General features: G+C 36.6%; 1 protein-coding gene across 1 annotated transcript in view; it reads right to left on the bottom strand.

The window, feature by feature from the left end:
* ANXA10 (annexin A10) overlaps positions 1 to 25,518 on the bottom strand; it is a 78,934-nt gene that overhangs the window by 10,230 nt on the left and 43,186 nt on the right. The window contains exons 5-6 of the mRNA XM_044225970.1: positions 23,042 to 23,132; positions 21,899 to 21,978 (exon numbers count right to left, since the gene is read on the bottom strand). Coding sequence (XP_044081905.1) covers positions 21,899 to 21,978; positions 23,042 to 23,132 — 171 coding nt within the window. The remainder of the gene's footprint in view (positions 1 to 21,898; positions 21,979 to 23,041; positions 23,133 to 25,518) is intronic.

Raw genomic sequence — 25,518 nt, 5'->3', positions numbered from 1 at the left:
AGACATGTGATTAGACCATTCATTTACTATTGCCCTTGGCTTGAGATCTGGAGGGAAGGCTTTTTCTTTTCCCTTCCCTTCCCTTCCCTTCCCTTCCCTTCCCTTCTCTTCTCTTCTCTTCTCTTCTTGTCTTTCTCTTCTTCTTCTTTATTTTTTCTCCTCCCTCCCTCTCTCCTTTTTTCTCTTTCTTTCTCTTTTTCCTTCTCTTCCTATTTCTTTCCCTTTTAACTATGCTGAGAGAACATTGAGAATACAGTGGCTTCTGATCCTATCATCTTTTGGACACTTGAAATAACCACATTGCTAGGAACTCAGTGATATAGCAAGATCAAGCAGAGGGAAGTCCTAAATACAACTCTCTTGAATTGATCTCAATCCCTAAGTAGCATTAATAGGCCCCAAATTTCTTATCTGTTCCTAACAGACGAACTTGCAAGTTAGCTAGAACCTGGTTGGGAAGCTTGACAGATGGAGTTGTTTAGGACCATGCAGACAGAGGCGCGCAAAAGCCCAGCCTGGGGCTTACAGACCAGCGCCCCTTTCTCAGTGCCCCAGACGCGCGCCCGACCCACAGCCGCCTCTGAAAAGAGGTGCGCGCAAGCCGGGCACTCCCAGCCCGGGGCCAGCGGCAAAATCTCAGTGTGCGATCGCTGCTTGGAACCTCTCTGGCGGCCGGGAGCTCCCAGACAGCCGCCACTGCCTTGGCTTTGGGTACCAGCAAAAGATCCTGCGCCCCCAGGGTCTGCAACTTGGAACCTGCTCTGCCAGCGGCCAAGGGGAAATTTATTCAGCTTCTGCACCCAGACTGAGGCTTCTCTCTGAGAGGGAGATCAGGGTACAGTTTGATTTCTTCTAATACTACAAAAACCATCAAAGGCGGTCAAGGTGAGAGGAAAAAAAGTGAACAAGCATAAAAACTGCCAGAGAACAAAAGCCTGAAAAAAACCAGTTTCCCCAGAGCCCACCCCCTTGAGGGGGGCGGGGAGGACTCAACTCAGGAAACATCATTGACTGACAACCCACGTGGCAGGCCCCTCCCCCAGAAAACAAACCAAGAAAAAAAAAAAGGACTACAAGAGAACCACCACTACTTCATAGGAAAACTTGTATTGTTCACTTGTTTCCACTATTCCGGTTCATATATATATATTTTTTTACATATAGGTAATTTTTTTAACCTATTTACCATCACAGCGAGCTGTACAGTACATCAAATTCCATAATATCTTTCTAACCTGAACTTTTTGATACATACACCTATGTTTTTCTTTTGCATTATTATTTTTGGAATTCCTTTTTTAAAAATTTTAGTTTAATTTATCTAGTATATTCCTTTTTATTTTTATCCTCTAATATTCATATAGAGTTAACTTCAAAGTAATCCCCTTTCCCCAATCAATACTACCCCTATAGGTAAACCAATTTTTAATCCCCTTTATCTTAGGAAAGTTGAGTCCTTTAACAAAGATATCAAGATACATCCAGGAAGAATCAAAACAACCTTCCTCGCACACACTGAGAATTTATAAGAACTCTCCCATCTTCTTCCACCAATGTTTCTGTGTTTTTTGTGTTTGTCCTGATAGCATATAAATTTTACACTTGTGGTTCTTTTTGACGAGGTTCTTTCTTTATTTGCATATATATATATATATATATTTTTCTCTTGCCATATACTTGTATCAGTCTTTTTATCTCTTTTTGTTTGTCTACTTCATAAATCTTACCTTGGGGCCCATCTGGGCTGAACCTTCTTTTTCATCTTCCCTTTCTTTCCTGTCTCTCTCTCTCTCTCTTTTTTTCTTTTTCTTTTTCTTTTTCTTCCTCTCCTTTTTTTTCTTTTTCTTTTTCTTTTCTTTAGTCTCTCATTTGGGTGGGGAATCCTGATTGCTCAGAAGTGTTCCAGGGTGCACCTTGACTGCACCAGAGTTGATACATCCAGCTACATCTGTTCAGTCATCTCCCACCAAAATGACTAGGAGGAGGAATGCCCAACAGAAGAAAAATACAGAGGATGGACCTTCTGCAACAGAGCTAACGGCTATCAACATAGACAATATGTCGGAAAGAGAATTCAGGCTAACAATTATCCAGGCAATAGCTAGGTTGAAGAAAGCCATGGATGACCAAACAGAATTGATTAGGGCCGAATTGAAAGCGACCAGACAGGATGTTCATAATGTTAGGGCGGAGCTTAAAGCTACCAGGGAGGAGGTCCACAATGCTCTCAATGAGTTCCAATCTAATCTAAACTCTCTCAAAGCTAGGGTAACTGAGACAGAAGATAGAATTAGTGATCTGGAAGACAAACAGATAGAGAGAAAGGATCAGGAGGAAGCCTGGAACAAACAGCTTAGATCCCACGAAAGCAGAATCAGGGAAATAAATGATGCCATGAAGCGTTCCAACGTCAGAATTATTGGAATCCCTGAAGGGGAGGAGAAAGAAAGAAGTCTAGAAGATATCGTGGAACAAGTCCTTCATGAAAATTTTCCGAATCTCGCGAATGAAACCAGCGTTCATGTACTAGAGGCTGAACGGTCTCCACCCAAGATTATACACTCCAAAAAAAATCACGACACCTGATAGTCAAATTGAGGAATTATAATTGTAGGTACAATCTCTTGAAAGCCGCCAGGGCAAAGAGGCTCCTTACTTACAGAGGAAAGCCCATCAGAATAACATCAGACCTGTCCACAGAGACCTGGCAAGCCAGAAGAGGCTGGCAAGATATATTCAGGGCACTAAATGAGAAGAACATGCAGCCAAGAATACTTTATCCAGCAAGACTGACATTAAAAATGGATGGAGAGATAAAGAGTTTTCAAGACCGGCAAGGCTTAAAAGACTATGCAACCACCAAGCCGGCACTGCAGGAAATATTAAGGGGGGTTCTATAAAAGAGGAAAAATCCCAAGAATAGCATTGAACAGAAATATAGAGACAGTCTACAGAAAGAAAGACTTCAAAGGTAACTCGATGTCAATAAAAACGTATCTATCAATAATCACTCTCAATGTGAATGGCCTAAATGCACCCATAAAACAGCACAGGGTTGCATATTGGGTAAAACGACAGGACCCATCCATATGCTGTCTACAAGAGACCCATTTTGAACCTAAAGATACACGCAGACTGAAAGTGAAGGGATGGAGAAGCATCTTTCATGCCAATGGAACTCAAAAGAAGGCTGGGGTAGCGATTCTCATATCAGATAAATTAGACTTCAAACTAAAGACTGTAGTCAGAGATACAGAAGGACACTACATAATCCTTAAAGGGACTATCCACCAAGATGATCTAACAATTGTAAATATCTATGCTCCCAATATGGGAGCAGCCAATTACTTAAGAAAACTGTTAATCAAGATAAAGAGTCATATTGATATGAATACACTAATCGTAGGAGATCTTAACATGCCTCTTTCAGAATTAGACAGATCATCGAAGCAGAAAATCAATAAAGAAACAAGAGCATTGAATGACACATTGGACCAGACCAGATGGACCTCATAGATATATACAGAACATTCCACCCTAAAACAACAGAATGCTCATTCTTCTCAAGTGCACACGGAACCTTCTCCAGAATAGACCACATACTGGGTCACAAATCAGGACTCAACCGATACCAAAAAACTGAGATTATTCCCTGCATATTCTCAGATCACAATGCTTTGAAACTGGAGCTCAATTACAAGGAAAAGTTCCGAAGGAACTCAAACACCTGGAAGCTAAAGACCACCTTGCTTAAGAATGCTTGAATCAACCAGGAGATCAAAGAAGAACTGAAACAATTCATGGAAACCAATGAGAATGAAGACACTTCGGTCCAAAACCTATGGGATACAGCAAAGGCGGTCCTAAGGGGGAAATACATAGCCATCCAAGCCTCCCTCAAAAAAATTGAAAAATCCAGGACACACCAGCTGTCTCTACACCTTAAAGAACTGGAGAATCAACAACAAATCAAACCAACTCCACACATAAGAAGGGAAATCATCAAGATTAGAGCTGAGATCAATGAGGTAGAAACCAGAGATACAGTAGAACGTATCAATGAAACTAGAAGCTGGTTTTTTGAAAGAATCAATAAGATTGATAAACCATTGGCCACACTAATCCAAAAGAAAAGAGAGAAAGCCCAAATTCATAAAATTATGAATGAAAAGGGAGAGATCACAACTAACACCAAGGAAGTAGAAACAATCATCAGAGGTTATTATCAACAGTTATATGCCAATAAGCTTAGCAACCTAGATGAAATGGATGCATTCCTGGAAAACTATAAACTACCAAAATTGAACCAGGAAGAAATCGACAACCTAAATAGACCGATATCTAGTAACGAGATTGAAGCAGTGATCAAAAACCTCCCAAAAAACAAGAGCCCAGGACCTGACAGATTCCCTGGGGGAATTCTACCAAACTTTCAAAGAAGAAATAACACCTATTCTCCTGAAGCTGTTTCAAAAAATTGAAGCAAGGAAAACTTCCAGACTCTTTCTATGAAGCCAGCATTACCCTGATCCCCAAACCAGGCAAGGACCCTACCAAAAAGGAGAATTTCAACCCATATATCACTGATGAATATGGATGCTAAGATTCTCAACAAGATCCTAGTCAACAGGATCCAACAGCACATTAAAAAGATTATCCACCATGATCAGGTGGGATTCATCCCTGGGCTACAAGGATGGTTCAACATTCGCAAATCAATCAATGTGATAGAACAAATTAATATGAGAAGAGAGAAGAACCACATGGTCCTCTCAATTGATGCAGAAAAAGCATTTGACAAAATCCAGCATCTGTTCCTGATTAAAACGCTTCAAAGTATAGGGATAGAGGAACATTCCTGAACCTCATCAAATTTATCTATGAAAGACCCACAGCAAATATCATCCTCAATGGGAAAAAGCTTGCAGCCTTCCCATTGAGATCAGGAACAAGACAAGGATGCCCACTTTCACCACTCTTGTTCAACATAGTATTAGAAGTCCTAGCAACAGCAATCAGACAACAGAGAGAAATAAAAGGTATCCAAATTGGTAATGAAGAAGTCAAACTCTCTCTCTTCGCAGATGACATGATTCTTTATATGGGAAACCCAAAAGACTCCACCCCCAAACTACTAGAATTCATACAGAATTCAGCAACGTGGCAGGATACAAAGTCAATGTGCAGAAATCAGTGGCTTTCTTATACACTAACAATGAAAATACAGAAAGGGAAATTAGAGAATCGATTCCATTTACTATAGCACCAAGAACCATAAGATACCTAAGAATAAACCTAACTAAAGAGGTAAAGGATCTGTACTTGAGGAACTACAGAACACTCATGAAAGAAATTGAAGAAGACACAAATAGATGGAAGACCATTCCATGTTCTTCGATCGGAAGAATAAACATTGTTAAAATGTCTATACTGCCTAGAGCAATCTATACTTTTAATGCCATTCCGATCAAAATTCCACCGGCATTCTTCAAAGAGCTGGAGCAAATAATCCAAAAATTTGTATGGAATCAGAAGAGACCCCAAATCGCTAAGGAAATGTTGAAAAACAAAAATAAAGCTGGCGGCATCACCTTACCTATTTCAAAGTATTGTATGAATTAAATTTGCTATATTAAATTAAATACTAGGATTTTTCCCTTGCTAACCCAAGGCTGGAAGCATATGAGAAAGATCAACTTATTCATAGAGAAATAAATAAACTACAAACTTTTCTAAGTAAATGTAGCCCTGGAAAAGTTAATATGTTTAATCATAACTTGGAAGTTATGTATCATTTAGAGGTGTCCAGCGAAGGAAAAGTTGATACAGATTTTTAAATTTCAGTACCATTTCTGGCCTGAGATTTGGTTATTATACTCTCCCCTTAGCCTAAAGAATTCAATATTTTCAGATAATATCCTTTGGTCAGTCCCTTATGGTTTTAATTTGCTCAAGCAACAAATGACTAAAAGCAATAAATATGCTATATCTTCCATGGTTATATGCCATTTCTTTAATAACATAAACTTATCATGGTAATTCATAGTCTTCATCTTATTTGACCATCAGTAGGATTTGATGTAATTGCTCACTCTCCTCCTTGCTATGTCTTCATCTCCGGGCTTCTAGAATCTGCACTCTCATTCTCCTTCCTTCTACTTCCTTCTCAATCTTGTGTATTGGTCCCCTTTACTTTTTAATCTCTTAATACTGGAAAGTTTTAGTACTCAGTTTTTGGTACTGCTCTTGTTGGTATCTACAGTCCTTCCCTTGTTAATCCTAACTGTTCTTGTGGCTTTATATTCCATCTATGTTGTAATGATATCCAATTTTACATTACTAGCTTAGATCTACCATCTGAATCTCAGGTGCATATATTCCAGTTGCCAACCTAACATCTTCACTTGGATTTCTAATATACATATTAGACAAAACATGTTCAAAATCTATTTCCTGGTTTCCCTCGAACTCAAAAACCTCTTATATCCATAAACCTCCACAACTCGATTTATGACAACTCCATCATTCCTACTGCTCAGACTTAAGAATTGAGTAACATTTTATTCCTTCTTTTTTACATATGCTACACCTAATTTCTCAGGAAATAACATAGACACTACCTTCAAAATACATGCAGAATCTGGGCACTTTTCATCACTGCCAGAGCTCTCCTATGGGTCCAAATTAAGATTGACAAAATTCTTTGCTGGTAGCATCCTTACAGGCTTGTTTCTATCCTGTCTCCCTACTTTTTCCTCAACATTGCATCTAGTGTGAACACTTTAAAGCATAAGATCATATCATTGTTTTTCTCAAAATCCAGTAATGATTCTCCTCTCCCCATTTCATTCAGAACAGAAGTAAAAATCCTTACGAGGCTACAGATTTGACCAAATTTAATCACCTGTTACCTTTCTGACATTGCCACTATTATAGAACATTTTCTTGGCTTGCTCAGATGGCACTAGCTGCCCTTCTTGCTATTCTTCACAACTGGCAGCCATTCCCTTATCCTAGAACTTTCCCATAACTTTTCCCTTTGCCTGGAATGTCCTATCATCATCACTCATTTGTCAACACATTCTTTCCAAATGTTTGCTCATATAACCTCTTCTCAATGAGATTTATCCGACCATTCTATATAATACTGCAACCTACCTACTATGCCCAGCCCCAAGATGTCCATTTCCATTATTCTTCTCTGCCATATTTCTCACTGCCTTCTAACATTCTATATAATGTACCTGTTTGTTAGATTTCTCTTGAATTTTTCCTATTCCCCCATTAGAATGCAAGCTTCTCAAACACTGATGAGGTCTTTGTCTCTTGTTCACTGACAATTCTCTGTTGCCTGGAATCATGCTTGGCACATTGTAGGAACTTAACAAATACTAATTAAATCAATACTAAATGAATGCAGGAAAGCTAAAGAAATAATTTTTAGATAACAGAATTCAAAGATCAGTTATATTAATACAGCTTTGTAATATAACTTGAAGTCTGGAATTTTGATACTTCCACTCTTGTTTTTCTTCCTTGAGAGTGCTTTCACTATTTGGGGTCTTTTCTGGTTCCACACAAATTTTAAGATTGTTTGTTCTAGTTCTATGAAAAATGTGGTTGGTATTTTGATAAGCATTCCATTAAATCTGTAGATTGCTTTGGGTAGTGTAGACATTTTAACGATATTTGCACTCCATAAGCATGGACTGTCTTCCCATTTCTTTAAGTTGTCTTCAATCTCTTTCATCAGTGTTTTACATTTTTTCAGACTACAGGTCATTCACTTCTGTGGTGAAGTTTATTCCTAGGTATCTTATTATTTTTTGTGCAATTGTGAATGTCATTGTTTTCATTTCTTTCTCCTGCTTCAATATTAGTGTATAGAAACACAACAGATTTTTATAGATCAATGGACCAGAATAGAAAGTCCAGAGATAAGCTCACAATTATATGGTCAATTAAACTTCAACAAAGCAGGAAAGAATATCCAATGAGAAAAAGACAGTCTCTTCAACAAATGGTATTGGGAAAACTGGACAGCTGCATTTGAAAAAAATGAAACTGGACTGCTTTCTTGCACCATAAACAAAAATACACTCAAAATGAATTAAGGACATAAATGTGAGACCTGAAACCTTAAACACTCCAGAAGAGAACAAAGATAGTAATTTTTCTGATATTGGTCATAACAACATCCTTCTAGATATGTCTCCTGAGGCAAGGAAGCGAAAGAAAAAATAAAGTACTGGGACTACATCAAAGTTAAATGCTTCTGCACACTGAAGGAAACAACCAACTAAGCCAAAAGACAACCTACTGAATGGGAGATGATATTTCCAAATGATACATCCAATGAAAGGTTAGCATCCAAGACATGTAAAGAACTTATACAACTTAACACCAAAAAACCCCCATGTAAATCCAATTTAAAAATGGGCAGAAGACCTGTACAGACACTTCTCAAAAGAAGACATCCATATGACCATCAGAGGCATGAGAAGATACTACTCAATATCACTCATCATCAGGGAAAATCAAAACCACAATTAGGTATCATCTCACCCTTGTCAGAATGGCTAAAATAAAACCCTCAAGAAGCAAGTGTTGGCAAGGATGTGGAGAAAAAGAAACCTTGATGCAGAGAATGCATCAAGAATCCTAACTGGTGTAGCCACTGTGAAATAATATAGTGGTTCCTCAAAAAATTAAAAATAAAGCTACCCTATGACCCATTAGTTGCACTACTCTGGGTGTTTAGCTAAAGAATATGGAAACATTAATTTGGAGGGATGTAAGCACTCCTATGCTTATTGCAGCATTATTTACAATAGCCAAACTATAGAAGCAGTCCAAGTGACCATCAGTAAATGAATGAATAAAGATGTGCTATATATACACAATGGGATATTACTCATTCATAAAAAGAATGAGATCTTACTGTTTGCAAAGATATGAATCTAGCCAGAGAGTATAATGCTAAGCAAAATAAGCCAGTCAGAGAAAGACAAATACCACACAATTCCACTCACACATGGGATTTAAGAAACAAAACAAATGAACAAAGGGAAAAAAAGGGACAAACCAAAAAACAGACTTTTAAATATAGAGAACAAATGGATGGTTACCGGTGGAGGATGTATGAAATAGTTGAAGGGGATTAAGACTGGAAGAGATTATGCTGAGTGAAATCAGTCAAGCAGAGAGAGTCAATTATCATATGGTTTCACTCATTTGTGGAGCATAACCAATAGCATGGAGGACAAGGGGCGTTAGAGAGTAGTAGGGAATTTGGGTAAATTGGAAGGGGAGGTGAACCATGAGAGACTATGGACTCTGAAAAACAGTCTGAGGGGTTTGAAGTGGCGGGGGGGTGGGAGGTTGGGGTACCAGGTGGTGGGTATTATAGAGGGCACAGCTTGCATGGAGCACTGGGTGTGGTGAAAAAATAATGAATACTGTTTTTCTGAAAATAAATAAATTGGGAAAAAAAAAAGAATACATTTATCTTGATGAGTACTGAGTCAATACATGAAATTGTTGAATCACTATATTGTGGAGCTGAAACTAATATAACACTGTATGTTAACCACACTGGAATTAAAAAAGAATAATAAAAAAAGGTCTAATATAACTAATATAACACTGTATGTTAACAACACTGGATTAAAAAAATAATAATAATAAAGGTCAGTTAGTAGATGTAGGAAAATTTTATGGATCATTGAAATTTTCTTAGTGATTTCTGACCAAACTACATGGCTAAGTAAACACCTACCCTTACAAAGTTTATGAGAAATATTTAAGAAATTTCTGCAGTTCTCTGTTTCTGAAATATTTTTGAAATGTAAGTTTTGACATCGAACTTGAAGTGGTGCTTGTCTGTCTACTTTTTTGTGCAGTTAATTACCAAAAGCACTTTAAGCAGACTGGTAGATTTAAAAATGTGAATAGGTAAGTTTGTGTTTTAGCTTTTTCCACTGTCAGAGTCAAGCTGTTATGTAAAAAGCCCAAGATAACAGCATGGTGTGTGTAACAGAGAAATGGTATATATGAGTACAGAATTTGGGTTGGGGCAAAATAAAACTGTGAAAAAAAGATGTTAAGGAAATGAGAATCTAGCTGAAAATATTTGAAATGTGTAAGTTGACTACAGATGATTACTGAAATCTGATGGCAATAACATCCCCAGAAGTCTCGTTGTACAAGTTTGAGAAACCATCGTAAGAAAAATCCTAACGGCTATGATGAGTAAGCATTCAGTTGGGTCATTTCCACCCCCTCCTTGAGAACATTTATCATCTCCTGTGTGATTTGCACATTAATTAATCTCCAAGTGATTAATTTTTTACTATTTGACAGGTAATTACATCTCCTGTAATAAAAGTTAATAAAAGCAAGCATGGAATGTTGTAAGCCCATTTAATAATTGGCATTAGTTTTCAAGAAGAAGGTGTTCCAGCTGAGTTGTTTCCTTATTAGAAATATCCCTTTTGGAAAATACTTTAAAGATTAAGTAAAAAATCTTCTCTCCCAGAAAAATATGACAATAATTTTCAACACTTTCCATTTCATGAATATCTTAAGGTTCCTTTGCTCCAATTCTCTCGGTCTCTATTAATTCACAAAAGAGATGTGCCTGATTTTCATGATGTTAAGAAGTTGAAAGCCACAGCACTTTTTACTGTCTTTTACTAAAGCACTCTTTACTGTCTTTACTTGGATTCTGAGAGTCAAATAAATGTAGATGGAAGTAGTGGATGTAATTACAATAATCGAATTTTAGAATATTTGTGTTGGAAGAGAATTGAGGGAAGAATGGTTCACATTCCTTAATTTACAAAGTAAATCTCATCTGAATCTCAAGAAGGTAAATAACAAATATAAGAACATACAACCATGGCTAAGAGGAAAATCATCTATATGAGAAAAAGGTAGATTGAGAAAGAGAAAGACAAAGACAGACATAGAGAGATTGGGAGAGAGAATAACGATTCCAACTACAGGGTAGAAGAGATCTGTTCACACTGAAGTAACCCTCAGTTATCTGGCTGGAACCATCAGTCTAAATTGCACAACCTTTAGGAAGGAATTCCATTTCCTTTTTGTAGAATGTCTAGCCAGTTTCTCTCTGAAGTGATTTACACCACACACAGTGGTGAGGGGAAAATGATAAACTTTTCAGTTCCCTAACTCACCTTTTATCTTTTCCCAACCTTCTAGATTTACTAATCCAAATGGTAAATCAGAAGCTCCAAACAGAAGAACATTAATGTAGAAGTTGGGAGTCAATGGGAAATCTTTAAAATATTAAAAAAATCCAAGAGAAATTGTACATTTAATTATATGTATAATTATTTATACATAAGAAGTATGGATTAACATGAGACTTCTGATCTTCAAAAAGACTATTATTAGAGGAAATTATACTAAGATACCTCTTTTTACTTCCATTTTTCTATTGTAATATAAGTAATTTCTATGAAATGCATATTGTTTTATACTTGTAAAATTTGTTTTACATTTTAAGAGAAATGTACTATGAAACTTTATAAGTATTTAATCCTTAAGTAAACAATTATTTTTCCTTGGCTTCTTATAAAATCTAGGTTTCTATTCACCCTCATTTTTTGATGTTCTCTATTGGAAGGAAAAACTTATACTACATTGAAAAGCTATTTCAAAGTTAAACACACAAATACAATTTAATGTTCCAACTCTAGAAATTAAAATTAATTAATAATACTTTATACTATAAAGTCATAATCCAAATTAGGTAAAACCATGTTAACATAAATTAGTGCATTGTTTTAAAATATGTATGTCTATATTGATAATATTACTATATATATAAATATGCATAAACACATATATACTTTATCAATAATAAAGCATTATTATTTAATTTCTGGAAAAGGAACCACAATTATGAATAAGATTGATTTCCTAATTACATTGAGAAGACATTGTTCACTGATTATTTCCCTCATGACTTATTTTCTGTCATTCTTAATTTTCAGAAATTTTTTTTTCTGCAACATAAGAATCTTTGCTTTAAAAAAATCCACTGCAATCCTGATTCTGAGATGTCAGTACCTCTAAGTGATTTATAGCTCAACTATTTAAGAGGTATAGAAATTTTAAGAGGTTATTTGGGTATTGGTCATTGACATTTTATCAAATAGAAGTAGAACTGGAGTGGAGTCAAATGGGGCTGAAGATAGAAATTAGATTTAAACAATGGGGTGATAGTACTTAGGCCTGTTTTCATATTGTCCCTCTCATTCAGTAGATATGTAAACATAATCCCTCTAGGCCTGGTTCTCCTTGTCTCTACATGGTGGGGATATAGCCTTTGGGTTCCTTGGAGAGCTGACTCTGATATGGAGATCAGCACGTGTCTTATTTATTATGGAGTGTGCTTGGGAGAAACACTTATGGAAGGGAGAGGAAGGAAGCAGGATTTGAGAGAAACTGGACTGTGATATAGCTTTAATGGAATACAAAGTTATCCCAATAAAATACATTTTATTTCCTACCAGACAATGTATATTTTTCATCAATAAATTGAAATAATTTTCTATTTGGATATTAAGAAAATAAAAACTTGTTTGATATTAGGATTCAACTTATGGATTTACAATGGGATGTTGGCTTTCCTTTATTAGGCAATGCCTATGCCAATATGAATTTCTGACTGGGAAATTGTTCTTTTAATTTATATTTTGTAGCATTACTTGTTGAAAATTTAAAGAATTATGACCTTTTTAAATTGAGAGAATTTCAAGAAATTTTTGTTTAAATTCCAGTTAGTTAATGCATAGCATAATATTAATGTAATGACACAATGATTCAGCATTTTGGTGCTTTCAGCATATTGTGGGCTCATCACAAGGACCCTGGGACCATGACCCAAGCTGAAGGCAGACACTTAACCAACTAAGCCCTCCAGGAGCTCCTGAAAATTTTAAATTTAATTGAAAGTGGATTTGCTTAGTACTATATCATCTTTTTCAAGTGAACAATTTGAAGAAATCCAATTAGTCCAAATTACCAATCTCTCCTTGATTTGGTACAGTTAATACTTGGCTTTCTCAGCAATGTTTTCCTGAGGAATTTTTATTCCTAATTCAAAACTGAGAACAAGTTGGGCACACACACCCATACCACATATAAGAATAAAAAAAAATTAAAATCCATGTTGTCTGGCAATGAATGGAGAGTTAGTGTTCCAATCTAATATATTTATTAATTCTTGAATTCAATCTTACAAAATAGGTGTGAAGTACAATGAAGTTTTTAATCACAATGGACACATATTAAGGGAAACCATACCACCTGTGTTTGATAGACATGTTAATCCACCCTGAATGAGGAAGACAGAAAAATAACATAACAAGAAAAGAAGGAAAATGAAGCAGTAATTTACTGCTATTGACACCTTAAAGGAAAAATTCTTTAATAATAGTGATGCTTTCTAACTACTTTTGTATACACACTAGTTCTAGACAAGGTAGAAACAATTCTTAATTTTTATCTCTCTTGTGTGTAGTAATACAATACTTTAACTTTAGAAAAGTTTAAGAAACTGTTTTGTTATAGAATTAAAAAAATAGAAATCTCTGTAAATATTTGAATTTGTAGGGGTGCCCGGGGGGCTCAATCCTAAAGTTTCTACCTTCGGCTCAGGTCATGATCTCGGGGTCCTGGGATTGAGCCCCACATTGAGCTCTCAGCTTGACAGAGAATCCTGCTTCTCCCTCTCAATCCCCCTATTTTTGTACCCCCCCCATCAAATAAATAAGTAAAATCTTTAAAAATTACTTGAATTTGTAATTTTGGGGAAAAATCAGCATATGGCTGTGGGTCTATTTTCCTGGAAAGCTGGGGAATATTCTTTTTTTTCCATTATTTTATTTTATTTTATTTTATTTTATTTCTTTTCAGTGTTCCAGCATTCGTTGTTTATGCACCACACCCAGTATTCTGTATTTTTTCCCTAAACTGAATGCTTCCTTCTTTCTTTTTATTCTTTAATCTTAGCGGAATATCAAGAATTCTAACTTTGCTTCCTGCTGGAAGATGGCCAGTAAGACAATCTGAATCATAAAAGAGAGGAATTTTTAATAGCTTTTTCTTCCTAAATACATGTTTTTTTGTCTCCTGCTGAGACTTCTCATTGTTTCTTGTCTCACTTCAGCATATATTCAGGGTATATCTGTTTGATTTGATCAATATGAACTCAAAAAGAATGGAATTAAGACTTAAAGATGATAAAAAGGGGAAGTTAGTTTTTATTTTTAATAAGTCAGATTTTCTTAAATTAAGTCATACGTGAGGCTCTCACTATAAGTTTCTTTCTATTTGTTGTAGTAAATTATCATGACATATGCAACTTAATTTTTTTTTCCTGCTTATACAGAGATGATAATAGATAAAATCTTCCCAATCATCTCACATGCTACCAAAAATATGTCCCTGTGGTTCTCTACTGCTTACAAGAACCTTGTCAGCCTGGCATCTCAACCAGCAATTTAATCAGACAAATTTTTCCTATTCAGCAGGAGTCCTTCAAGCCAGCTAGTATGCTCATGCAGGACCTCTCCATTCACCCTGAACCACCTTCCCTCCTCCTCCTCTCCAGATGTGCGAATGATGCTCACTCTCCAGAACCTTGGTACAAACCCATTGTAGATGAAGCCTCTTACTTTAGCAAGCATTGAACTTTATTCACTCAGACTTTTAAAAAATATTTTATTTTTTAAAAATTTCTTTGCCAGTACCATGCTGTCTTGATGATGACAGCTTTGTAATAGAGCTTGAAGTCCGGAATTGTGATGCCACCAACTTTGGCTTTCTTTTTCAATATCCCTTTGGCTATTCGAGGTCTTTTCTGGTTCCATACAAATTTTAAAATTATTTGTTCCATTTCTTTGAAAAAGATGGATGGTACTTTGATAGGAATTGCATTAAATGTGTAGATTGCTTTAGGTAGCATAGACATTTTCACAATATTTATTCTTCCAATCCAGGAGCATGGAACATTTTTCCATTTCTTTGTGTCTTCCTCAATTTCTTATCAATGGAACAGAATAGAGAGCCCAGAAATAGACCCTCAACTCTATGGTCAACTAATCTTTGACAAAGCAGGAAAGAATGTCCAATGGAAAAAAGACAGCCTCTTCGATAAATGGTGTTGGAAAAATTGGACAGCCACGTGCAGAAAAATGAAACTGGACCATTTCCTTACACCACACACAAAAATAAACTCAAAATGGATTAAGGACCTCAATGTGAGAAAGGAATCCATCAAAATCCTTGAGGAGAACACAGGCAGCAACCTCTTCGACCTCAGCCGCAGCAACATCTTCCTAGGAACATCACCAAAAGCAAGGGAAGCAAAGGCAAAAATGAACTATTGGGATTTCATCAAGATCAAAAGCTTTTGCACAGCAAAGGAAACAGTTAACAAAACCAAAAGACAACTGACAGAATGGGAGAAGATATTTGCAAACGACATATCAGATAAAGGACTAGTGTCCAAAATCTATAAAGAACTTAACAAACTCAACACCCAAAGAACAAATAATCCAATCAAGAAATGGGCAGAGGACATGAACAGACGTTTCTGCAAAGAAGACATCCAGATGGCCAACAGACACATGAAAAAGTGTTCCATCTCACTCGGCATCAGGGAAATACAAATCAAAACCACAATGAGATATCACCTCACACCAGTCAGAATGGCTAAAATCAACAAGTCAGGAAATGACAGATGCTGGCGAGGATGCGGAGAAAGGGGAACCCTCCTACACTGTTGGTGGGAATGCAAGCTGGTGCAGCCACTCTGGAAAACAGCATGGAGGTTCCTCAAAATGTTGAAAATAGAACTGCCCTATGACCCAGCAATTGCACTACTGGGTATTTACCCTAAAGATACAATCGTAGTGATCCAAAGGGGCATGTGCACCCGAATGTTTATAGCAGCAATGTCCACAATAGCCAAACTATGGAAAGAACCTAGATGTCCATCAACAGATGAATGGATAAAGAAGAAGTGGTATATATACACAATGGAATACTATGCAGCCATCAAAAGAAACGAAATCTTGCCATTTGCGACAACATGGATGGAACTAGAGCGTATCATGCTTAGTGAAATAAGTCAAGCGGAGAAAGACAACTATCATATGATCTCCCTGATATGAGGAAGTAGTGATACAACATGGGGGCTTAAGTGGGTAGGAGAAGAATCCATGAAACAAGATGGGATAGGGAGGGAGACAAACCATAAGTGACTCTTAATCTCACGAAACAAACTGTGGGTTGCTGGGGGGAGGGGGGTTGGGAGAAGGGGGGTAGGGATATGGACATTGGGGAGGGTATGTGCTTTTGGGTAAATTGGAAGGGGTGGTGAACCATGAGAGACTATGGACTCTGAAAAACAATCTGAGGGGAGTGAAGTGGCGGAGGTGTGGGAGGTTGGGGTACCAGGTGGTGGGTATTATAGAGGGCACGGCTTGCATGGAGCACTGGGTGTGGTGAAAAACATGAATACTGTTTTTCTGAAAATAAATAAATTGGAAAAAAAAATTTCTTTGCAATGTCCCAGAATTCATTGCTTATGCACCACACCCAGTGCTCCATACACTATGTGCCATCCGTAATACCCAACACCACGCTCACTCAACCTCCCACTCCCCTCCCCTCCAAAACCCTCAGTTTGTTTCTCAGAGTCCACAGTCTCTCATGATTTGTCTCCCCCTCCAATTTCCCCCAACTCACTTCTCCTATCTCCTCATGTCCTCCATGTTATTTCTTACGCTCCACAAATAAGTGAAACCGTATGATAATTGACTTTCTCTGCTTGACTTATTTCACTCAGCATAATCTCTTCTAGTCCCTTCCATGTTGATACAAAAGTTGAGTATTCATCCTTTCTGATGGAGGCATAATACTCCATTGTATATATGGACCATTCTTCTTTATCCATTCATCTGTTGAAGGACATCTTGATTCTTTCCACAGTTTGGTGACTGTGGCCATTGCTGCTATGAACATTGGGGTACATCTGGCCCTTCTTTTCACTATATCTGTATCTTTGGAGGTAAATACCCAGTAGTGCAATCACAGTGTCATAGAGTAGCTCTATTTTCAACTTTTTGAGGAATCTCCACACTGTTTTCCAAAGTAGCTGTACCAACTTGCATTCCCAACAATAGTGTAAGAGGGTTCCCCTTTCTCCACAACCACTCCAACATTTGTTGTTTCCTGTCTTGTTAATTTTTCCCATTCTAACTGTTATAAGGCGAATCTCAATGTGGTTTTGATCACTAGCCTAATGGCTAGTGATGATGAACTTTTTTTCATGTGTCTGTTAGCCATTTGTATGTCTTTTTTGGAGATGTGTCTGTTCATGTCTTCTGCCCATTTTTTGACATGATTATCTGTTTTGTATGTATTGTGTTTGAGAAGTTCTTTATGGATCTTGGATATCAGTCCTTGATCTGTACTGTCATTTGCATATATCTTCTCCTATTCCATGGGTTGCCTCTTTGTTTTATTGACTGTTTCTTTTGCTGTGCATAAGCTTTTTTTTTAATTAATTAATTTCTTTTTTCAATTTATTTATTTTTAGAAAAACAGTATTCATTATTTTTTCACCACACCCAGTGCTCCATGCAAGCCGTGCCCTCTATAATACCCACCACCTGGTACCCCAACCTCCCACCCCCCTGCCACTTCAAACCCCTCAGATTGTTTTTCAGAGTCCATAGTCTCTCGTGGTTCACCTCCCCATCCAATTTACCCCAACTCCCTTCTCCTCTCTAACACCCCTTGTCCTCCATGCTATTTGTTATGCTCCACAAATAAGTGAAACCATATGATAATTGACTCTTGACGAAATCCCAAAAGTTCATTTTCACTTTTGTTTCCTTTGCCTTTGGAGACATATCTTGAAAAAAGTTACTGTGACTCATGTCAAAGAGATTACTGCCTATGTTCTTCTCTAGGATTCTGATGGATTCCTGTCTCATGTTGAGGTCTTTTATCCATTATATATTCACTCAGACTTTTAAAATAATTTGCTCTTTGCAGCATTTACTTTAAAAAAAAATCTGACTTGATTTCCATGTATCATATACAAACCCTTGTTCTAAGACTATAAAGTTGAATAGGACATAGTTCTCATGATTGGGATACTAAAGCTACTGGGAGAGGTGGATGTGTAAACACATCCCACATTATATGCTAAGATAGAATAGAAATACATAAGACAGGCTTGGAGAAGGGCAATTCCTATGGAGCAGAAGGAGGCTTTGAAGAGTAGGTTCAGTCAGAGGTCTCATGAGAAACGATTACTTCCATACTAGCTTCCATACTAGCACTTTTGAATTTTGCTTGTTGTATGGAGCAGAAGGAGGCTTTGAAGAGTAGGTTCAGTCAGAGGTCTCATGAGAAATGATTACTTCCATACTAGCTTCCATACTAGCACTTTTGAATTTTGCTTGTTGGAACAACTCAGCAATTAATCAAGCAAATACAAGTAAATATTGGACTAATTTTTTTTTACACATTCATGGTTTATCTAGGCCAAGAACGAAACAGAAAGAATAAAAGATTAAAATGGAGTTTTTAAAATCTCATATGAATTAATTATTCATGATAGGATTAGTTATATAGAAATTTAAAATATATCTAATATATTCAGATTAAAATTGTAGGTGATATATAAATATATATATATAATGTATATATAGTATATAGATACTATATATATATAGATACTATAGATACTATATAATATATAGATAATATATATATAATAAACACTATCATTCTACAGGTAAGATTAGGAGTAGGGCCAAGAAACTTCCACACAGTGATCTTTTAAAGATCATTTAAAGTGGTGACATGATATAGATATGCCAAAAAACACAAAGCATGAATAAAAATGTAAAGACATTTACCTTTTAAAGTTCTTTTAATAAATAATGCAGGACATTTCATTTGTTTCTTTGTTTATATATTGCTATCCTTTGGGACATTCTCTATTTTTTGACCAAAATAATCATCCTCATAGATTTCCTGCTTATTGCTGTATGTATCTTCATTTTTCCATCTTCTGTTGTTCACTGGCCTGTTTTGGTTGCAGCTTTTAAAGTCTTGTTTTCACATTGATAGCTGATCTCCAAACTTGTTTCATCTTCTTTGAGGACAAAGAACTGGACTATCATCTTACTGCCATGCTTGGTATTAAGGGGAGTTATCTGATGGTCTAGCCAATGAAATGTGAGCAAAAGGGATAGACATCACAGTGAGGCTCATGAACATTCCCATGAACAATCCTCCAGTATCTTTCTGCTTCTGTAGATTGAGGACAGGCACGATGAAATTAGAAGGAAGGTGGAAAGAGGGATTAGCCACTAGATGGAAAGAGATTGAGTCTCTGAATCACTTCTTGGAGGACAGCTACAATCTGATCAGTAGCACCTGTTCTGGTCTCCATGGGAGTTTGAGAAATGACATTACTTTATGCTTTTGGCTATGTATTACCAGAAAGAGATGAGCTCAGCAAATAATTGGCTGGTTTGCAAGCAGAAGTAAAAGAGAATAGAGAGAAAGACACCAGATATTTGGTGTCTCTAACAGTTCAGAAATCACTGATCCCAAGCGATGTGAGCTGGGATTTGAAGAAGATTTGAAAAGCAAACACCTTTTTAAGACTCACCCTGCAGTAAGTATAGGATTATCTTTATTATCTGAGAGGACTCTCAAGGAACTGAAAAACAAGAGGTATGGTCAGGGAGAGTGAAAGGATGCAAAGAAATATGTCTAGAAGAGAAGTTTGAGTATGGCTAAGTGGTATACATTATTCCCTGGAAGCGGTTACATTAGAATCCTTTGAGTTTCTTAGAGATTGATATTTTCAAGGACATCATGAATCCAGACTGAATGAAAGTGGGCTACTCAATCTGCAAACAGACTGCTAGATCTCTAAATTTTCTAAAATAGAGCTGTAAAAGAGAGTCAACCTTCAGGGAGGATATACTCCACCGTACCACTTCAGATAAAGTGGAAGAGGAAAAAGAATGAGGAAGAACATCTCAGAGTTTGTCAATAATGGCCATAGAAATGTTTAGGTTAAAAGAAATCCAGCAACTCATAGAAACAATTGATACTGGAATGGCTCAGAGAAAAGAACATTCAATGTTATACCCCATGTTTTCCACCTGATGATTTGGATTCTCCACCTAAACGTGTGGAGTCCTGGATTCCCCAGTCCTCAGGCAGCTTTCTCAGCCTAGCCTTCTTCTTCTTGATCTTTCTCTTTCTAGGTATCACTCTTCCACCATTATTCCCTTAAAGGGCTATCATTTATTCTTTTTTTCTTTAAAGTCAATGAAGTCTTTTCTAAATAAAATTCTATCTACTCATGGTTCTTAGTGAAATTTTGTGGTAACTACCAACTACTTGATTTATGTTCTTGACATAAAGAGAAAAGTTTGGGGAATTTATTTATTTATTTATTTAGGTATTGTTTATTTATTTGTCAGAAAGAAAGAAAGAACCCGTAAGCAGGGGGAGCAGCAGGCAGAAGGAGAAGCATGTTCCCTGCCGAGCAAGGAGCCTGATACTGAACTCCATCCCAGGATCCTGGGACCATGACCTGAGCTGAAGGCAATGCTTAACCAACTGAGCCACCCAGGTGCCCCAGGTTTGGGGGATTTAGAAATGCTTCTTCATTACACACGCACACACACACACACACACACACACACACACACATACACACTCATACAACATAAAACCAAACCAAAAAACTGATTCTTCAGACATTTTTCCCAGCTATGGACTTCTCAAAGTCCACAAGAGGTTGCTTCATGGCTTTGCTGAATTGGATGACAGTCATATTTAAGAATATGCATAAAACAAAGGTTAACTATATCTAAACATATTATTAGAATGCTAATATGTGGGATGTTTTCAAGAAATACTAACTGAATAGAAATAATCACATACCATGTTTTCAGTGCAGAAAAATAAAACAAGTCACAATTTTAATTTTAATTTAAAGTAGTGCTCTTTTTGGGTAAGGTATGGCACAGCAGAATTTTTAGAGGCAGTGCTGAGGATCACATGTTGGCACTTGGGAGTCTATAGGTCAGTTCAATTCTGAAATTCTATTTATTAGTTCTTTAGACAGAAAGCTAGAACCTAATAGTTTTGATTTTCTGTTTTTTTTTTTTTAAGATTTTCTATATTTATTTGAAAGAGAGATAGAGCACAAGCAGGGGGAGGGGCAGGCAGAGGGAAAAGCAGGCTTCCTGCTGAGCAGGGAGCTCCATGTGGGGATCAATCCCTGGGATCCTGATGTGAGCTGAAGGCAGACGCTTAACCAACTGAGACACCCAGGACCCCGAATCTCTGTTTTTTTTTTTTTTTTTTTTTTTCTAAAATGCTTCTAAGAATATTTCTATTACAGCATTTTGTAGTTCTCTCCTCCCACAGTACTAGGCCATACTAAGATCTCAGGAGCTAGTATGCACCCTACCTTTTTAGTAGTTTTAAAAAATAGAATTCTAATTTCTAATCTTTTAAAATAATTTAATCTTTTAACATCCTTATAATATATAATTATTTATGTATATTTCTGTAATTATCATCATCTTATATATAGTAGATTTTTTTAGAATAGAACTGGTGTATTATTCATATTCATTTGTTTCTATATCCAAGACAAGTTTCTATTACAGCGCTCTGTATTTAGCTGGTATTCAGTAAATATTATTATATAGAATTTACTGTTAAACTGGAGTTTTCTGTCCTAGTTTTTGAAGATGAAACATATGTTTTCCTAGTAATGCAAAAAAACGTGAATTTTTGAATTTCGTACCTGGGCCAGATTCATGAGTGTATCTCTGAAGTGTCCTGAGGTTTCTGAGTAAATGTCTTCTTGAAGGTTGTTGCTGTATTCTAGGAAAACAAAACAAAACGAAATAAAAAAACCCTTCCATGTTAAAGGCGAGATTTACTAAAGAACCACATATCAACATACTTTGGATAAGTTAATATTATTTCCCCAGTTGTGAGTGGGAAATACAAGCTATTGACATTCCTCTGTCACTTACTGCCTTCTACTCAGATGAAGTCAATCTCCTAAAGATTCCACCAAAGTCATGTGGACACCTAACAGTAACATAGGAAAAGTCTTCTTTCTTAAAAAGCTATTATCTTTATTCCAAAATTGAAAAACAACATGGGGAGTCATTTCAAGTTTTCTAATTCTCAAAATTTGAAATACTGCATTCTATTTCCATAGACTGCTACCCATCCCAGCACTTTTCCCAAGTGCCTTGTATCCTTTTAATATTTTATATGAAGGTTCTTACTTCATTCCCTTTGGGAAATTCCCATTGTTCTTGTTCAAATGCAACAGGGCTAACTGTCTAGAATAGTTTCTTGACATTCGGTGAGAGGTAATACACACTCAAAGCCACGTAAGGCTTTAAACTTTTTTGAAAATGAAGATAGTTGACTTTCCTAATTTTAAAATATGTAAAAATCAGATTTTAAGATAGATCACAGTGACTATGAGATTTAAAGTGAAATAGTTACCCATATTCGTAGAATTTGCTGAGCGGTTATTGTCCATTGCTCTGTTTTTTCTATATACCTGGTCTCTCCTGGGTCAGAAATAAAATGCTCCTGAAGCTCGGTGCTACAAACTTGCCTGCATTAATATAAACACTCACCTCATAGAAACTTGCAAGTACTTTCCTGGGAAACTTTGCTTAACTTGATTGTCTAGAGAATCATTTCAGTTTTGATAACCTAATCATCAATTTAACTTACTGAGTTAATTGGTCTTGAGTGAGTGATATTTCAAAATAAAAGTGTCTTAGAAAAAAATTTAAAAACACATAAACTGAAATATTTTGTGTGTTATTTGAAAAATATAAAGTTTATATGTGTGTAAAATATTTTGTGTGTTATTTGAAAAAAAAGGTTTATATGTGTGTAAAATATAGTTCCTTACGCAAACAGTAGGCTTCTCGCATTTGGAAAATTTCTCCATTTGTTCTTGAAGCTAAAATATCAATGAGACAATTTTCTTCAGTGCCTGCTCCCTGTAATACAGAGAAATGGAGAAATATAAAGACAGTTGTACTGGGAATAATAGTACATCTTACATATAATAAGGATTTACAACATTCCTGGTATTCTGAGAGGCAACAGAAGAGAAAGAAAATGTGTTTGGGATAGATAGGCCCAATTTAGTTCTGGCTCTGCTATTTACTAGTCATTTGAACCTTGGAAGATACTATTTTCTTTCTTTCTTTCTTTTTCTTTTTCTTTTTCTTTCTTTCTTTCTTTTTTTTTTTTTTTTTTGTGGAACTCTACCTAGGACCCTGAGATCATGACCTGAGCTGAAGGCAGAGGCTTAACCCACTGAGCCACCCAGGCGCCCTGATACTATTTTCTAAAACTCTGTTCCTTCATTTATAATAAAACAATATGGACATTTCTAAATAAAATGGTAAAAGATATTTCAACAAGGCTCATGACGCTCATCTTTTTTTTTTTTTTTCTGCTAGAATATCAGTCTTTGGAAAGCTGGAATTAGAATCAGGGTCTCCAAGTTTTCTGAAGATATTTCAGGGCCCGCTCCCTGCCTCTCCCTAAATGTGAATTTTTTTATATTAACATATAATGTGTTATTTGCCCCAGGGGTACAGGTCTGTGAATTATCAGTCTTACAGATTTCATAGCACTCACTATAGCACATACCCTCCCCATTGTCCATAACCAGACACCCTGTCCCTACGCCCCCCATGCCCCAGCAACCCTCAGTTTGTTTCAGGAGATTAAGAGTCTCTTATGGTTTGTCTCCCTCCCATCCCCATCTTGTTCCATTTTTTCTCTCCCTACCCCCAATGAACACCCACCCTGCTACTTAAATTCCTTGTATCAGAGAGATCATATGTTAATTGTCTCTCTCTTATTGACTCATTTCGCTTAGCATAATACCCTCTAGCTCCATCCATGTCATTGCAAATGGAAAAAGTCCATTTTTTGATGGCTGCATAGTATTCCTCTCTCTCTGTGTATGTGTGTGTGTGTATCTCACATCTTCTTTATGCATTCTTCTGTTAATGGGCATCTAGGCTCTTTCCATAGTTTGGCTATTGTGGACATTGCTGCTATAAACATTGGGGTGCATGTGCCCCTTTGGATCACTACATTTGCATTTTTAGAGTAAATACTTGGTAGTGTGATTGCCGGGTTGTAGGGAAGCTCTATATTCATCTTTTTGAGGAGCCTCCATACTGTTTTCCAGAGTGGCTGCACCATCTTGCATTCTCACCAACAGTGTAGGAGAATTCTCCTTTCTCCACATTCTCACCAACATTTGTCCTTTCCTGACTTGTTAATTTTAGCCGTTCTGACTGGTGTGAAGTGGTATCTCACTATGATTTTGATTTGCATTTCCCTGATGCTGAGTGATGTTGAGCACTTTTTCATGTGTCTGTTGGCCATCTGGATGTCTTCTTTGCAGAAATGTCTGTTCATGTCTTCTGCACATTTCGTGATTGGATTATTTGTTCTGTGGGTGTTGAGTTTGATAAGGTCTTTATAGATTTTGGATACTAGCCCTTTATCTGACGTGTCATTTGCAAATATCTTCTCTCATTCTGTCAGTTGTCTTTTGGTTCTGTTGACTGTGTGGTGTAAGGAAATGGTCCAGTTTCATTCTTCAGCGTGTGGCTTTCCAATGTTCCCAACACCATTTGTTGAAGAGACTGTTTTTTTTTCCATTGGATATTCTTTCCTGCATCGTCAAAAATTAGTTGACCATAGAACTGAGGGTCCATTTCTGGGTTCTCTATTCTGTTCCATTGATCTATGTGTCTGTTTTTGTGCCATATACTGTTTTGATGATTACAGCTTTGTAATAGAGGTTGAGGTGGAATTGTGACGCTGCCAACTTTTGTTTTCTTTTTCAATAGTCCTCTGACTATTCGGGGTCTTTTCTGGTTCCAAATAAATTTTAGGATTACTTGTTCCATTTCTTTGAAGAAAAATTATGGTATTTTGATAAAGATTGCATTAAATGTGTAGATTGTTTCAGGTAGCATAAACATTTTCACAATATTTGTTCTTCCAATCCAGGAGCATTTTTCCATTTCTTTGTGTCTTCCTCAATTTTTTTCATGAGTACTTTAGTTTTCTGAGTACAGATTCTTTGCCTCTTTGGTTAGGTTTATTCCTAGGTATCTTATGGTTTGGGGAGCAATTGTAAATGGGATTGACTCCTTAATTTCTCTTTCTTCTGTCTTGCTGTTGGTGTATTGAAATGAAACTGATTTTTGTGCATGGATTTTATATCCTGACACTTCACTGAATTTCTGTATGAGTTCTAGCAGTTTTGGCATGGAGTCTTTTGGGTTTTCCACATAAAGTATCATATCATCTGCAAAGAGTGAGAGTTTGACTTCTTCCTTGCCGATTTGG

The sequence above is a fragment of the Neovison vison genome, chromosome 11, assembly GCF_020171115.1.
Source record: "Neovison vison isolate M4711 chromosome 11, ASM_NN_V1, whole genome shotgun sequence".
NCBI classification, from domain to species: domain Eukaryota; kingdom Metazoa; phylum Chordata; class Mammalia; order Carnivora; family Mustelidae; genus Neogale; species Neogale vison.
The sequence above is the reverse complement of the archived record's forward strand: the minus strand, read 5'-3'. Positions and strand labels throughout refer to the sequence as shown.